The sequence below is a fragment of the Haliotis cracherodii genome, unplaced genomic scaffold (assembly GCF_022045235.1).
Source record: "Haliotis cracherodii isolate W230 unplaced genomic scaffold, xgHalCrac1.p SCAF_1, whole genome shotgun sequence".
Lineage (NCBI taxonomy): Eukaryota > Metazoa > Mollusca > Gastropoda > Lepetellida > Haliotidae > Haliotis > Haliotis cracherodii.
This window is the reverse complement of record NW_027266264.1, coordinates 87,626,178-87,642,501: the sequence shown is the minus strand read 5'-3', so window position 1 is coordinate 87,642,501 and position 16,324 is coordinate 87,626,178. Positions and strand designations below refer to the sequence as shown.

Sequence of the window (16,324 nt, the reverse complement as noted above, 5' to 3'; positions counted from 1 at the left end):
CATTACAACACATTGTGTTTCAGTAGTTATATTTCAGTGCATTACAACACATTGTCGTGAAGTAGTTAGATGATAGGACATTACAACACATTGTGTTTCAGTAGTTATATTTCAGCGCATTACAACACATTGTCGTGAAGTAGTTAGATGACAGGACATTATAACACATCGTGTTCCAGTTGTTATATTTCGGGGCATTACACAACAATGTGTTGAAGTAGTTAGATGAAAGGACATTATAACATATTGTGTTCCAGTTGTTATATTAAAGGAAATTGCAAAATATTGTGTTCCAATCGACATACCACAAAGCAAGATAAACACATAGATGCTCATTTTTTTTATTTCTAATATTTATTAAATATTAACATAATATAAATATGTATATACATATAATGACTCCATTCTAGTCCAGGTGCAGCCTGGTTTGTGTGATGTCTAACGTGAGCTTCTATCAGAAGTGTCAGAAAGTGACAGCAGTCTGAATGTTCGCTTCTTTCACATACTGATATCATTATACTGAGACGGGTAAAGAAAATACTTCTATCAATGCGCAAGTTTCCAAAGCGTGGCTATAGATTATATGTTATAACGAAGCAGGGTAAAGTTTTGAGTTATACTCCAAGTTGACTGTAATTGGACAACAATGCAGCAACGGAACTGAGAACTGAGCAGCGTGCACGAGACGTCTCTATCTGACCCTGTAGTGGTATATTGGAAATGATGACGTCTTGTGTGACACTGTAATTAACAGTATCGACAACCTTATAAGCAGATACATCACAAGATGCTAAGTGAAACGGAGTTAAACCTGTTTAGTAACAGTCAGGAGTCGTCGTTTAATTGATCATGTTTACCTTATCTCTCACCACGAGCGCTGTATTGTGAGTGTCATATCTTATCATTTCTTAATTTTTCACGCAGGACACCTGACTTGGGCGTACTTCTAGGACAGCTCTATTGTACATAACACACCCTTCGTGTCCTACATGTACATTCCCACACATACCACGATCGAAATGTACCCTTATCTGTAACGAAATCCTCGAAACGCGGACTGCGCAGACCAAGGGTCTCCACATTTTCACCTGGATATGACAGATGAAAGCGATTAGGAATCATGAAGTTAGGTTCAGCAAAGTCAGGTACAATTAATCAGAAAGTAAACTGTGGAACGGTTGGATAGATTATGAAAACATGACCTTTTCACAATCTTGCACGTGTTACGTAAAGACAACATCTGACAGTATATGCGTGATATACATGTATATACAAACTTACATAAATAGTGGGATTTCACACTGTGTAAAATGAAATAGACCTAATTTGTTAAAAAGGTTTCTGAAATATGATTATGCATCTCGACATCCCGTTCACTTACTAGTATATACATACATCAGAACCTTCGTGGATGAGACATCGTCGGTCATAAATAAGCAGTAATCATATGTACATCTCTTTCTGACAATGATGGGCAGGCCCACCCTTCAATAATATGTACACATGTGTCTGTAGATGTCGTGTAAGCGCCACCACAAAGGCTGCTCCGGGAAATACACTGTTCTTCCTCCACGGGTACTTCCGTGGCATGTCATCGTTGGTGGTTTGTTCATCGCGGTGGCTTGTCTTCACTGGCTTGGTGGTTTATCACATATACTCAAATGACATGATATGAGGTTCACCTAAAACATGACACGTACTGGAAGTTAGATTGTTAACCGTTATGATAACAGCTGATTCTTTTCCGTTCGTGTGGAATTCCTGCATTTTCGATCCAAACATCATGTGCACTATAATCCTGGTCGTGTGCCGCTGTGTGAGTTGGACATGCCTCTGATGATATGCTGATGTGCAGTCTGTAACACACGGTGTGTCAGTGTTCCTGGTGTATGGCATGTGCAATATGTTTCCGAGGACAGGGGCGTCAAGTCAGCACATTTAACATGACAGTTCAAGAACCAGAAACCAACCTCCTGTTTTGTTTAGTTCTACTGATGGGGTAATCAGTCGTTAAAAATATCAGATATTTGTTTCTTATCTAAAATATACATTGATTGCACTTTAGAAACAAATCGTGCTTATAAAAGTCGGGAGAGTGTCATTACATCCCAACTTGAATGTCCATGCATTATCTGTCCCGAGAGTGCATGTCCCGCATGTGAATACGTCAATGTTGACGAAATCAACAAATCAAGATGTAATTCTTGATCATCATCACATTTCCCCTGAGTTAAGCTTTGTTCGTCAATCTCACTGTCAATCACAACAGTCGTTATAACAGTGTTGTCTGAACATGGGAACATCGACCAATCCGTCTCCGTTGCTTGTGAGCAATGCTGAGTGTTCATGAAAGTATGACAAAGATATACAATCATTGGTTTAAAGTTGGAGTGAATGTTCACGTGACATTGTTGAGAAACATGAAAATTGCACTTGTTAACACAACGCTTACAGAGTGGGCAGTGTTAGGTCGCGCCCCATTGTCAAGTTGGGAACCACCAGAGGCGGCTGACGTCGCCTTGTTCTTGTCCTTTTCGTCTGTAAAACAATAAATAGTTTTTCTTGAAAGTCAATGTCTGTGTATATATTCGGTAACAACCACCTAACTTGTGTGTATATGTACGGTGACAACCACTCAATTTCTGTGAAAGATCAATCACTCATTTTCTCTCCTTGTATAGTAACAACATAAATCGATGTTTCCAATGCTAGTAATCATTAAATCGTTAACAAAACGTATACCCACGTTACAAGCATTACTAATACAATCTCGTGTGTTAAAAATAGGAACTGAAATCCTTTTTCACTAAACGCTACATCGCTTGAGCATGATACTCAGTATGTCACATTTAAAGCACTGCCTGCTGTATTTAAAAAGGAAATCAACTTACGTCTTTTCACATTGTACGTGTGAGCTGAAATGAAATGAGGAATTGTAAATTTTGTGAAACGATTAACATTTCATGCCCACCGTTAGGCATCACAGACATACAATCATAGGGACATGATGCTGTAGACTAAGACATGACCATACAGATCTTTGTTTTCTTGTCAGCGTGTTTCTGGTGGTTATATGATAAAAGATATATAACATAACATATCTTTGTATGACGTTTCAGAGCTACTTCTTGCCCCTTCATCAGGTGAATGATTAAGCGTCGTACAAAGAATAAAAGAAGGTGCTATCCATAACAAAATGACATGTTTTGTTTTGTTTGTTTGTTTAACGCCGCATTCAGCATATTCCAGCTATATAACGTGAGTCTGTAATCGAGTCTGGACCAGACAATCCAGTGATTGACACCATGAGCATCTATCCAAGAAATTGGAATACGATGACATGCATCTACCAAATGAGCCAGCCTGACCAGCCGATCCCGTTTGTCGCCTCTTTCGACAAGCATAGTCGCCTTTTATTGCAAGCATAGGTTGCTCAATACCTATTCTACCCTGGATCTTCACGGGTCTAAAGTATTCATCCTGTATGTACAATGCATAATATGGCGACAAGGCCCGGGATAAATAGCAGTCCTTGTTAGAATCATTATTTCGAGAGGCACAACACTCGTCTGTTGACATCTGTTTCCTGGCCTAGATCAGTCCAGTATCATATCCCCAGTCATACAACACTTAGAATATGGTTCGATTCACAAAATTTACTATTTGCACTGTGATATTTAATGCTGGAACCACCCCAGACTAGTTTCCTGGTAATCTTATGTGTAACAACACGTCAACATACCATTTAATACATTAACTCTAGCGCTGGTGATTTGTAGGTCCGAGGTCCGACATATATATACTCCAGCATCGTTCATACCCGCATTGCTGATTTGCAGAATGCTCACTATTGTCCGTGTTGTGAGGGACACACGTTTCTGTATAGCAATCTGATCCGTGATGCTGGAAGAAAGTTTATCCCCGTTTTTGAACCAATCGAGGTCATCGGGGGGATGCTCTTCTCCAGTGGCGTTGCACGTGAGGTTTATCTTCTGGCCTTTCTCAACATACTTCTCCCCGCTGATTCGGATGTCTAAAATACAACAATACCAATACATATACCAGTACATATCACGTGTTATTGTGAATGATTGATTTGAACTATGTCCTCTTATGTATTGGTTCTTGGCACATTAGTTTGGGCAGAACTGTTAAACTAGACATGCTTGCATACACGTTTCATGCTTGAGTTAGTAGCTTCCTCTACTATTCTATACAGTAGTTACACACCTGTAGTTCAATTCCTACAGTGTAAACGTTGTTAAGATATTTCACAACACTATCCATGTGTACCTTGGGAAAACTGAACTGGACATGTAGATCATATCACAGGTAAATTACGATTCACTCGATTTGGAACAGACTATATATGACTATTCCGCAAAGATGTAAGTTTCATATTTTTAAATCTGATTCTGATTTTCTGAATCCCAGCTGAGGGAGATGTAAGCCAGTGACAGATGACGCCTGACACTGGAGATACTTGCTGACATATGCAGTAAAGGTCACCGTGTTTATATCTGCGTTTCACGATGGAGAACAACAATAAAGGTTCCAACTTCAGACAAAAATCAACGTAACCGGAGCAAATAACGATTACAGTTAAATTATAAAAAAAAACCATAGATATTCGCAAAGTTTGAGAAAAAAAACAATAGTTAGAATCTAATCTATCGAGAATTGCAAACAAAAACTGAACGATTTTCTTTATTTTGGGTATAGAAGCAATCATGCAGTGTATAATATACGTCTCAAATAGCCCTTTTGAAATATCAAAGGTATGAGCTATTTTACTCTTTCAACGAGCGTGGTATACACGTAAAAATGCAAACAAAAAGACAAGAAGCCGTGAGAGGGCGTCAAACCCAAGGCAGTCAGAGATGAAGGGGAGGTCTACAATGAACACATAGATTACCATATATCAAACCAGAGCCATTGTGTGTTTTGGGAACGTCATCTGAAATTAAATATGATTGGGATAATGACTCTAGCGTGGTGCAGGTGTTCGTACATCCTCAAATAAAAACTATTTTATTGTTATTTTTACTTTTAAGGATTGAACTGTTGAGTGTCCGAGCTTTGTGAAAGTGAACATGTTTATTCCGCCATGATCCAGGCTGGTTGGTTAGTTGAAGTAATACAACGCAATACTGTTGCATTGTGGAAATGGCATATGAAGTATTGTTTGTGACGTCAACCAGATGTGAAGTGTACCTTTAGAGCAAACACAGTTATCTTTCTGTTTCAAACAGCAACAGGTTATTGATTCACACAGACAGAATAGATAACCAATTAATCTCGTCAGCTCGTTTCAAATTTAGGTTTCTCCTCGTGGCAAGTTATCACATCATAAAATGCAGTAAAAGAAGGACGAATTTAAGCATTACAGTACGTGGTTGTTAACATGGAATGTAAACATGACAAATTTTGTGTACATCGATTGAGATGGGGTAATGGATGTCAATGTGTCTTTGGGAGGCATACACCAAATTTCCGTTTTCTACAGTTTCGTCATAAATAGACAGTCCTCTATATCACAAACTATAATGAAGTGGAGTTCCTCCTTCATTGTTCATTGTTCACAAATGATCATTTCTCCAGGTACTTTCCTACGTCTCCCGGGTTAAATCAACAATTTATGCAAACTACATAAAAATTGTTCAAGAGTGATGCTATATTTGGCCAAATATATCTGGAAAACATAAATTTCTATGTTGATTTGAGATTCAAAGATCTTATAAAAAATGAATGTATGGAAGAGGGATACAACTGAAAACTATTTCTGTAAGTATATATCTTTATGATGAACAGCTTCTGTAAGTATATATCTTTATAATGAACAACTTCTGTAAGTATATATCTTTATGATGAACAACTTCTGTAAGTATATATCTTTATGATGAACAACTTCTGTAAGTATATATCTTTATGATGAACAACTTCTGTAAATATATATCTTTATGATGAACAACTTAAGTAAGTATATATCTTAATGATGAACAACTTATGTAAGTATATATCCTTATGATGACTCTTGCTCAAAAGTTTTTAATCAGGGTTATAACATTCAAGATTTAAGTAAGCTTTCAAAAAGTTGTATGGTAGATATGTTGAGGACATTTCCAAATTTGACGAATCAGTGACAAAAATGACGCATCATGCAATTGCCTATTTTGAATTGTACCATCTGTTGCCCTGTTTTTTCAGGTGACGAATGGACATGCCTTTGCAACAGTGAGGGTGCCGCTCATCTTTCATTGAACACCTGGTATCATCACTGTAGTGACAGATGCTTCGGATAGAGTTCTGTTTTTTAGCATAGAATTTTGCCCCCTTTTATCAATGGATTTCAAAACAGAACCTGCATCCTTTGGTACACACTGATTATTCCTCATACATATAGGCATATCCAAGTCAGTGGATGATTTGAGGCAAATATGAATTCTACTATGGTCAATTTGTTCGCTTGCATTAACATTTGTTGGATGCAAGATGAAAATTGAAAGCAATCATCGAGTATTCTTTTCGTGGAAAGTGCGTTTGGTCGTGGTTTCTGCCGACAATGCGAAATATGCACCTACCTGGTTTGTGTTTTATCGGAGTTTCACTTGCTGTAAAAAACAGAAAGATATTATCAGAGTTTATTACAAGGGACATTAACTGAGAAAAATGTAAGAAAATCTTGGATCCGCTGACGCCCCAGTAACTATAGTTACTTCATCTGCAGATGAAGCAGCACGTCAGAGGCGTTCTATCTAGACATCGAGACTATTTATTGCTTTGAGTTGTTCTTATCAGAGAGGATGAAGAGGCACAATGAACTTAGAGACTGCTCTTCAAGTGGTTTACAAAGAACACGCAATACACAAGTTAATGAATCCAACACTGTTCCTATATCTCAATCCACAACACCTTAAGTTCCCCAACTTTGTACCATCTTTCTTTCAATGACTACAAATGCCAAGAATAGTTACGATGCAGAACCCCAAATGTTTTATTTCAAACTTCAAAGAGATGAATGTACTTTGACAATATACTCCTTCGAAATACAAAAAGCAGCAAACGGTTTGTTCCAGAGATGTTAAAGGGCTAATAATGAAATAACGGTAAAGAACCACTCACGTAATACTGTTAGATACACGTGGTGCCTCAAGTGTCTCGCTTTGGAGCTAACCTGGCACTCGTACATGCCTTCGTCATCCAGCTGAATTTGCTTGATCAATAAGTTCCAGTTCCGATGAAGAGGCGTGTGTTCTATGATAACTCTCTTGTCGTCAACAAATGTCCTCTTTCCTATGGTGAGCGGGTTCGGATCTGAGCCTTTCCTCCAAATGACCTGATGACGTAATGGTAGATTATCAATATCAAAGTAATGTTTCAATTAAACATGTTTCATACTAGTTAAGAAACATAAATTGTCAATGCAAGAGAATAACCAGTCAAGATAATACGCCGAAACAGAAAAAGTTTTGGCGTAGAGTGCAACTAGCTGTGAACATTATATGATGGGGTGAAACCAGTGATGTCAACCCATTAACCCGGACAGAATGAAATCCATGGTGTAAAAATGGATATTTCGGATCTACGATGGTCGGGATAACAAATTATCCCAGTATTCAAACACATTCAGCAACAATTGGATTATTTGTTTGGCTGAACAACATGTGGTGTACATATTTATGTATTTTTACGGTCAAATGATAGAGATACCATGCCATAAGAAAGCCTTTACATTTCAAGAAATGTCATTTGAAGAAGAAATCGCCCACCAATACCTCACTTCTGAAATAAATGATGTCGCATTGGGGAAAATTTGAATTGTTATTTGATTTGATTCACCCCAAGCATCTTCACTGACGACAGCCTGGTATGATAAATTAGGCCTCTGCTGTTTCTTTCCATAATCAATTACATATGGTTGCCCACAGTTATATGTTGCAGATATGCATGGCATGAACCATTTCAAAAGAATATATTAATGCTGACAGCACATATATCAAGTTTACAATCAACATTTTCTGACGCATCTGGCAATATAAGAACGCAAGAGTACATAACGTGGCACGTGATATTAGATCCCAGATTGATAAATAGCTTATTGTTAGTGTTCAATGGCTATATCTCATTCCCAGAGCAAACATTCATTCACAGAAAGTAATGCTACCCGCCATCGGCAATTGAGGAAGTGATGTTCATTTCAATCGATTTCACCATTTTCCGACGCTGCCAATGCCTGTGTGCCGTGCTTATTTCGGGATAAATCTTGGCTAAGTACATCTCCCGCCTGGTCAGGTACACAACATTGGGCATGAGTACAAACATCATAAAGCAATGCTGCCGTTTGTAGACAATGAAGCATGGCGAGGGTCACTCCTGCATCCATTCACATCAAACACAAGGAGATTACCGGAGGATGACATCCACGCTGGCTTCAACGGCGGCGATTAACAGCCTGCGCGTCATCGCACTCCCTAGGTCCTAGCCTGTAAACTATGACATCTCTAGAAACCTTGTATCTGACTGCGTTTTCAGGTTGGTAGCAACAGTTGCATATGTGTACGATGTGCTCTGTACGGTGTACATGATGGCAGCATATTACTATGATATGGCGCGATACGTACACTCACAACTAACAATTGAATCGAATGCATTTATCTCAATATAAACAGTCAATGCAAGAGAATAACCCTCCAAGAGTTTCGGCTGAAACAGATTCCACTTGGCGTAAAGTGCAAATAGCTGTGGAAATTATACGGATGGACCACTAAAACCCAGGTGTTCGCGAAAAGGGTAAGCTTGTCCTGCCCTATCGGAAGCACCCGACATTCATACAATGTGCATCAAAAAGTAAGTTTTGTTTGCTTGACGCTAAAACAAACCCCAAAACATCTGATGTAACTGATTCAACGTTCACGATTCTCCCAGTGCAGGTTCTTCAGGTACTGTGTGCCTCCCCATATCGTGTTCACGGTGATGATAGTTAAACCCGACTTTCATTCAATCATTGACAACCCGGATAAGAGTTCCGTTACCTTGAATCTAGTATCATTCATTACAGCATGCAATTCAATAAATAAATCAGGATGGATTAACAGTGTTATTGCGTATTTTTCTTGGAAGGGACGTGGCACAGCCGCCCCACGATAGGAGGAAAACGCGATGTTGTTTGTAACAGGCGAAACCCCCACCCAAAGATCTTTTGGAAATCCAAATGATTATGAAACGTTTTTCGTGTGCAGAACACTTGGTCAAGTCAATGTAATTCAAGCGTGAAGAAACCACTGTAAGTATTGACATCCAGATGGGTGTCTATTGGTGAAGTACAGACATGGTTCAGACGTATTGCCGAATACGCTGCCTTGCACTGGAGCAGCTGATTGCCTTCAGGTTCACATAAAACAAAGAACAAAACCTCTCCTAGGGAGCATATATTGTTTGTATCCGATTAAAGCAAATCGATTTTAATCACCACACTTTCAGTCGACTCGGGATTTCTTTCGCGTTGAGTGTTCGTTCAAAAATGACATCACGACTTTCATTTATAGACCTCCTCCAGTAATTAGAATCCTTTTCGTTGTGTACGTGTATGAATAATACGTCAGGTTCCCCGGTCTTCAGGACTGCTTTGTATATGCTATGCTCGACTTGACGCTACCCATACAATCTGTCTAGACCTCTACCTCTTACTAGCCCCGATTGATGTAGTAAGTATTGCTACCGTGGACATCGGTAAGTGTATGTATGTGACAGAATGGTTTCCAGTGAGATTAGCATGACTTCAGTGCCATGAGGCAGTAGCAGCTGACGCCGGCTTGTCCCAGTCACACAGCCTCAACTGGAACGCAAGCTTGTATATTCAAAAAATGATTATCTATATGTATCCGTTCATAAAAATTAATTGGTGTAATTTCATTCGAGGTGATAATATTTAATTGTCATAACAGTAAATATGTGATGTTTACAAACCCGGACAAAAAGATTGTCCTAGCCTCATGGTAAGAGAGATTATTTCCTTCCCAGGGGAGAATAGAGTAATGGCTCGGAAATCAATGATATTGTTCGCCAACCAATAAAATACAAAGCATCAGATACAAGCGATCTTGTGTGTCTACTACTTACATATATTGGTTGAAAGTTATTGCATTCAAGGTCTTTAGACTATCAGGATTGCATTGAACGAAATCAACATTGAAGAAGTTAATTATGGGTATGATTTTATGTGGACTGAACAAAATGTAGCTATGTCACAACGATTTATTGTTGACTTCATCCGGCCTTTAAAGACATGTACTTCCAAACATGGTATCTTCTCTACATTTGTCCAATAAATTAAATCTTTATCCTGATATCAAAACAAAATTGAATAGAGACTACTACTTGTTTGAAATAAATTTTAAGCCCGATTAAGATGCAGCTCTCACGATGCCTTTATTGAATCAGGTAGACACTGCAGCATTCAAAGAGTAGACAGAATCTATCAACTGTGTAGTTTTAATAATAACTTTACTTGTTTGTCCATTTTATGTTGACATTAGAATCCAATTCATTAATATTTATTTTTTCACGGACTAATGAAGGCTTTCACATACTGTCACAATTAGAAATCTGTCAATGTTAATTTTCCATTACACGCATCGTAGAAAGCATGCACATACTCAACGACTTTATGTCATTTTACAGTTATCCTGATAATTGATGTTTATTCTTTTGTGTAAATGTACCCTCAACTATTTTGTATACATGTACTTTAGTCCTGTGGCCGTCTCATTTAGAAATAAAGCTGGACTGATATACCTACTCTACTTCCCTGTGGTGGTCCTTTCATTGGACACAGAAAACAACGTCTTCAAGAACCAAGTTACACTGGAGCGACAAGTAACATATTTCTGTGCTTTGTTATTCATTGCAATAGCGACAGATCTGATGGTTTCAGCTTTCTTGAAGGTATGGGTAGATAAGAAAAGAGTGATACTCCTCGGTCTACTGTGTGAACGTTTACATAGCGTAACTTAACAGTAGGGTTGTCAATATATCGCTTAATATAAAGGTCATGTGTTAAACAGCGAAATTGCAACATTTAACATGATATCGTTCTGTATGATAAACTTTAAACCTATCTATTTTCGTCTTGCTAAAGTATTAACTTACTACATTAGAAAAGGCCTACATTTTTGCTTTAGTTTAAGTGCATCACCGCGAATCATGTATCCCGTGAATCATGCATCAACGTGGACCACATCTCAAAAGTGAATCATGTATCAACGTGAATCATGCATCAAAGTGAGTCACGTATCAACGTGAATCATGTATCAACGTGAATCATGTATCAATGCGAATCATATATCAGCGCCAATCATGTATCAATGCGAATCATGTATCAGTCTGGTCGTATATCAACGCGAATCATGTATCGATATCAAACCAGCAGCTATGAGCTGTGTGTGTGTGTGTGTGTGTGTGTGTGTGTGTGTGTGTGTGTGTGTGTGTGTGTGTGTGTGTGTGTGTGTGTGTGTGTGTGTGTGTGTGTGTGAAGCTTGTGTCGATTTGGAGGATGGAAGATGTGAAGTATGTATCGAAGAAAAGCATGTGTAAATGTGAATCATGTTTGTTTGTAAGGCATGTATCCGTGCACTAAAACGACAAAACCGTTTCCATTTTCATTAGAGGCGACTAACAAGATCGTGTGGAGAGGCTCGCTGACTTAACTAATGCATGTCATCGTGTCCGAATTGTTGCATGGATCGATGCTCATAATGTAAATCACTGGATTGTTTTGTCCAGACTCGATTATTTACAGACCGTCGTCATTTAGCTGGCGTGCAGCGTTAACAACAAGCAAACAGTTAACAGCAATACAGTATGGTAAGACTATGTCGTCACAGTGGTGCATTATTACTAATGATGCTGATTATGACCAAGCAAAAAACTACAGCTTTATTTTCAATACACTGGCAAAGTTTTCCCTTATCAATGTAAACCACCACAAAAAAACAAACATTCAGCGATGTTTTTCTACAAGGAGGTGTGTGTTCGTGCAAAATACATTTTTAAGCGCTATTTCTAAAACGCTCATGTGGCAAGAAGATTTTGAGAGCAGTTGAACTGAAAGCCTTAGAATAGAAGCTTAAACAGGCTGGCATTTTGGGAGCCATTAAGGAGGAGCATATTGGTTTGTCAAATCGATATAAGTATCATATTCTCCATTCTTAATCACCGTCTCGAAAACTGGGCTTAAGATTCGACAGTATTATTTTTATCGGGTATTTTAATCTTGTCTGGTGATATGGGGTCCAAACATCATGAGCAAGACCTGATGGCACATACAGCACTCGGATGATGATAGACTCGCACAATTCTCTCAGGCAATAAACATTAGCTTAAATCATGATTTCTAGAATTATGTAATAATAAGACCAAGTTGTTCCTATAAGAGACTGGAGTCCTTAGACTATCCACATATCTAGACTTGCCTATTACGAGAATAGAATTATTCCATATTCATGGACTCTTCTTTCAGTTCAGCCTTGGCGCAAGGCTAGGGTGATGCTTGCACGACTGTGAGGGTGAATGCATGTGTGTAAGCGTGGATGTAGGAATGAGTGAAGATGTTGAGAAATATCAGCACCATCCTCGATTATCCAGATTATCTCCACTCTATTAAAATAAATACCCTTGACCCTTTCATCCTTTAACTTTGTTTCAGTTTGGAGTTATACTGCCGGAAACAAGCAGGATATGACAAGCTCGCGACTCGACCAGTAGTCTCAAGTACAACCTAACGTATTCTAAAAGACACCTTTTGTATTTAGGAAAACATCTTTCCAGCTAAAATATCGTTCGTGGAAGCTCTTTATTCGATTGAAGATATCGAGGGCTGGATGGGATGACAACGCGATGTGTGATGTATATCTATGCCGAACATTAGACAATGTGATTGGTTGTTGATTTCAAGCTCAGTGAAGTACCTGTAGCTGTATCAGTGAGGTATTTGTAGCTGTGTCAGTGAGGTATTTGTAGCTGTGTCAGTGAGGTATTTGTAGCTGTGTCAGTGAGGTATTTGTAGCTGTGTCAGTGAGGTATTTGTAGCTGTGTCAGTGAGGTATTTGTAGCTGTGTCAGTGGAGTATCTGTAGCTGATTCAGTGGGGTATTTGTAGCTGTGTCAGTGGGTTATTTGTAGCTGTGTCAGTGGAGTATCTGTAGCTGTGTCAGTGGGGTATTTGTAGCTGTGTCAGTGGGTTATTTGTAGCTCTGTCAGTAGAGTATCTGTAGCTGTGTCAGTGAGGTATTTGTAGCTGTGTCAGTGAGGTATTTGTAGCTGTGTCAGTGAGGTATTTGTAGCTGTGTCAGTGGAGCATGTGTAGCTCTGTCAATGGGGTATTTGTAGATGTGTCAGTGGGGTATTTGTAGCTGTGTCGGTGGGGTATTTGTAGATGTGTCAGTGAGGTATTTGTAGATGTGTCAGTGAGGTATTTGTAGCTGTGTCAGTGGAGTATCTGTAGCTGTGTCAGTGGAGTATCTGTAGCTGTGTTAGTGGGTTATTTGTAGCTGTGTCAGTGGGGTATTTGTAGCTGTGTCAGTGAGGTATTTGTACCTGTGTCAGTGGGGTATTTGTAGCTGTGTCAGTGAGGTATTTGTAGCTGTGTCAGTGGGGTATTTGTAGCTGTGTCAGTGAGGTATTTGTACCTGTGTCAGTGAGGTATTTGTAGCTGTGTCAGTGGAGTATCTGTAGCTGTATCAGTGAAGTACCTGTAGCTGTGTCAATGGGTTATTTGTAGCTGTGTCAGTGGAGTATCTGTAGCTGTGTCAGTGAGGTGTTTGCAGCTGTATCAGTGAGGTATTTGTAGCTGTGTCAGTGAGGTATTTGTAGCTGTGTCAGTGAGGTATTTGTAGCTGTGTCAGTGAGGTATTTGTAGCTGTGTCAGTGAGGTCTTTGTAGCTGTGTCAGTGAGGTATTTGTAGCTGTGTCAGTGAGGTATTTGTAGCTGTGTCAGTGAGGTGTTTGTAGCTGTGTCAGTGAGGTATTTGTAGCTGTGTCAGTGAGGTGTTTGTAGCTGTGTCAGTGAGGTATTTGTAGCTGTGTCAGTGAGGTGTTTGTAGCTGTGTCAGTGAGGTATTTGTAGCTGTGTCAGTGGAGCATGTGTAGCTGTGTCATTGGAGCATGTGTAGCTCTGTCAATGGGGTATTTGTAGATGTGTCAGTGGAGTATCTGTAGCTGTGTCAGTGGGGTATTTGTAGCTTTGTCAGTGGGTTATTTGTAGCTGTGTCAGTAGAGTATCTGTAGCTGAGTCAGTGAGGTATTTGTAGCTGTGTCAGTGAGGTATTTGTAGCTGTGTCAGTGAGGTATTTGTAGCTGTGTCAGTGGAGCATGTGTAGCTCTGTCAATGGGGTATTTGTAGATGTGTCAGTGGGGTATTTGTAGCTGTGTCGGTGGGGTATTTGTAGATGTGTCAGTGAGGTATTTGTAGATTTGTCAGTGAGGTATTTGTAGCTGTGTCAGTGGAGTATCTGTAGCTGTGTCAGTGGAGTATCTATAGCTGTGTCAATGGGTTATTTGTAGCTGTGTCAGTGGGGTATTTGTAGCTGTGTCAGTGAGGTATTTGTAGCTGTGTCAGTGGGGTATTTGTAGCTGTGTCAGTGAGGTATTTGTAGCTGTGTCAGTGGAGTATCTGTAGCTGTGTCAGTGGAGTATCTGTAGCTGTGTCAATGGGTTATTTGTAGCTGTGTCAGTGGGGTATTTGTAGCTGTGTCAGTGAGGTATTTGTAGCTGTGTCAGTGGGGTATTTGTAGCTGTGTCAGTGAGGTATTTGTAGCTGTGTCAGTGGAGTATCTGTAGCTGTGTCAGTGAGGTGTTTGTAGCTGTATCAGTGAGGTATTTGTAGCTGTGTCAGTGGAGTATCTGTAGCTGTGTCAGTGAGGTGTTTGCAGCTGTATCAGTGAGGTATTTGTAGCTGTGTCAGTGAGGTATTTGTAGCTGTGTCAGTGAGGTATTTGTAGCTGTGTCAGTGAGGTGTTTGTAGCTGTGTCAGTGAGGTGTTTGCAGCTGTATCGGTGAGGTGTTTGTAGCTGTGTCAGTGAGGTATTTGTAGCTGTGTCAGTGAGGTATTTGTAGCTGTGTCAGTGAGGTGTTTGCAGCTGTATCAGTGAGGTATTTGTAGCTGTGTCAGTGAGGTGTTTGTAGCTGTGTCAGTGAGGTATTTGTAGCTGTGTCAGTGAGGTATTTGTAGCTGTGTCAGTGAGGTATTTGTAGCTGTGTCAGTGAGGTATTTGTAGCTGTGTCAGTGAGGTGTTTGTAGCTGTGTCAGTGAGGTATTTGTAGCTGTGTCAGTGAGGTGTTTGCAGCTGTATCAGTGAGGTATTTGTAGCTGTGTCAGTGAGGTGTTTGTAGCTGTGTCAGTGGGGTATTTGTAGCTGTGTCAGTGAGGTATTTGTAGCTGTGTCAGTGAGGTATTTGTAGCTGTGTCAGTGAGGTATTTGTAGCTGTGTCAGTGAGGTGTTTGTAGCTGTGTCAGTGAGGTATTTGTAGCTGTGTCAGTGAGGTGTTTGTAGCTGTGTCAGTGAGGTATTTGTAGCTGTGTCAGTGAGGTGTTTGCAGCTGTATCAGTGAGGTATTTGTAGCTGTGTCAGTGAGGTGTTTGTAGCTGTGTCAGTGAGGTATTTGTAGCTGTGTCAGTGAGGTATTTGTAGCTGTGTCAGTGGGGTATTTGTAGCTGTGTCAGTGAGGTATTTGTAGCTGTGTCAGTGAGGTGTCTGTAGCTGTGTCAGTGAGGTATTTGTAGCTGTGTCAGTGAGGTGTTTGCAGCTGTATCAGTGAGGTATTTGTAGCTGTATCAGTGAGGTGTTTGTAGCTGTGTCAGTGAGGTATTTGTAGCTGTGTCAGTGAGGTATTTGTAGCTGTGTCAGTGAGGTGTTTGTAGCTGTGTCAGTGAGGTATTTGTAGCTGTGTCAGTGAGGTATTTGTAGCTGTGTCAGTGAGGTATTTGTAGCTGTGTCAGTGAGGTGTTTGTAGCTGTGGCAGTGAGGTATTTGTAGCTGTGTCAGTGAGGTGTTTGTAGCTGTGTCAGTGAGGTATTTGTAGCTGTGTCAGTGAGGTATTTGTAGCTGTGTCAGTGAGGTATTTGTAGCTGTGTCAGTGAGGTGTTTGTAGCTGTGGCAGTGAGGTATTTGTAGCTGTGTCAGTGAGGTGTTTGTAGCTGTGTCAGTGAGGTATTTGTAGCTGTGTCAGTGAGGTGTTTGTAGCTGTGTCAGTGAGGTATTTGTAGCTGTGTCAGTGGAGCTTGTGTAGCTGTGTCATTGGAGCATGTGTAGCTGTGTCAATGGGGTATT

General features: G+C 39.9%; 1 protein-coding gene across 2 annotated transcripts in view; it reads right to left on the bottom strand.

Moving 5' to 3' along the window:
• Nucleotides 1–345: 345 nt before the first annotated feature.
• Nucleotides 346–16,324, bottom strand: part of LOC139453718 (kin of IRRE-like protein 2) — a 57,332-nt gene continuing 41,353 nt past the window's right edge. Inside the window, exons 3-8 of one of the 2 annotated variants that reach the window (XM_071235196.1) lie at nt 7,123–7,336; nt 6,582–6,611; nt 4,916–4,957; nt 3,743–4,033; nt 2,892–2,915; nt 346–2,538 (exon numbers count right to left, since the gene is read on the bottom strand). In XM_071235196.1, coding sequence (XP_071091297.1) covers nt 2,399–2,538; nt 2,892–2,915; nt 3,743–4,033; nt 4,916–4,957; nt 6,582–6,611; nt 7,123–7,336 — 741 coding nt within the window. In that variant the 3' untranslated portion in view covers nt 346–2,398. The remainder of the gene's footprint in view (nt 2,539–2,891; nt 2,916–3,742; nt 4,034–4,915; nt 4,958–6,581; nt 6,612–7,122; nt 7,337–16,324) is intronic. The other variant, XM_071235199.1, reaches the window with a different exon arrangement.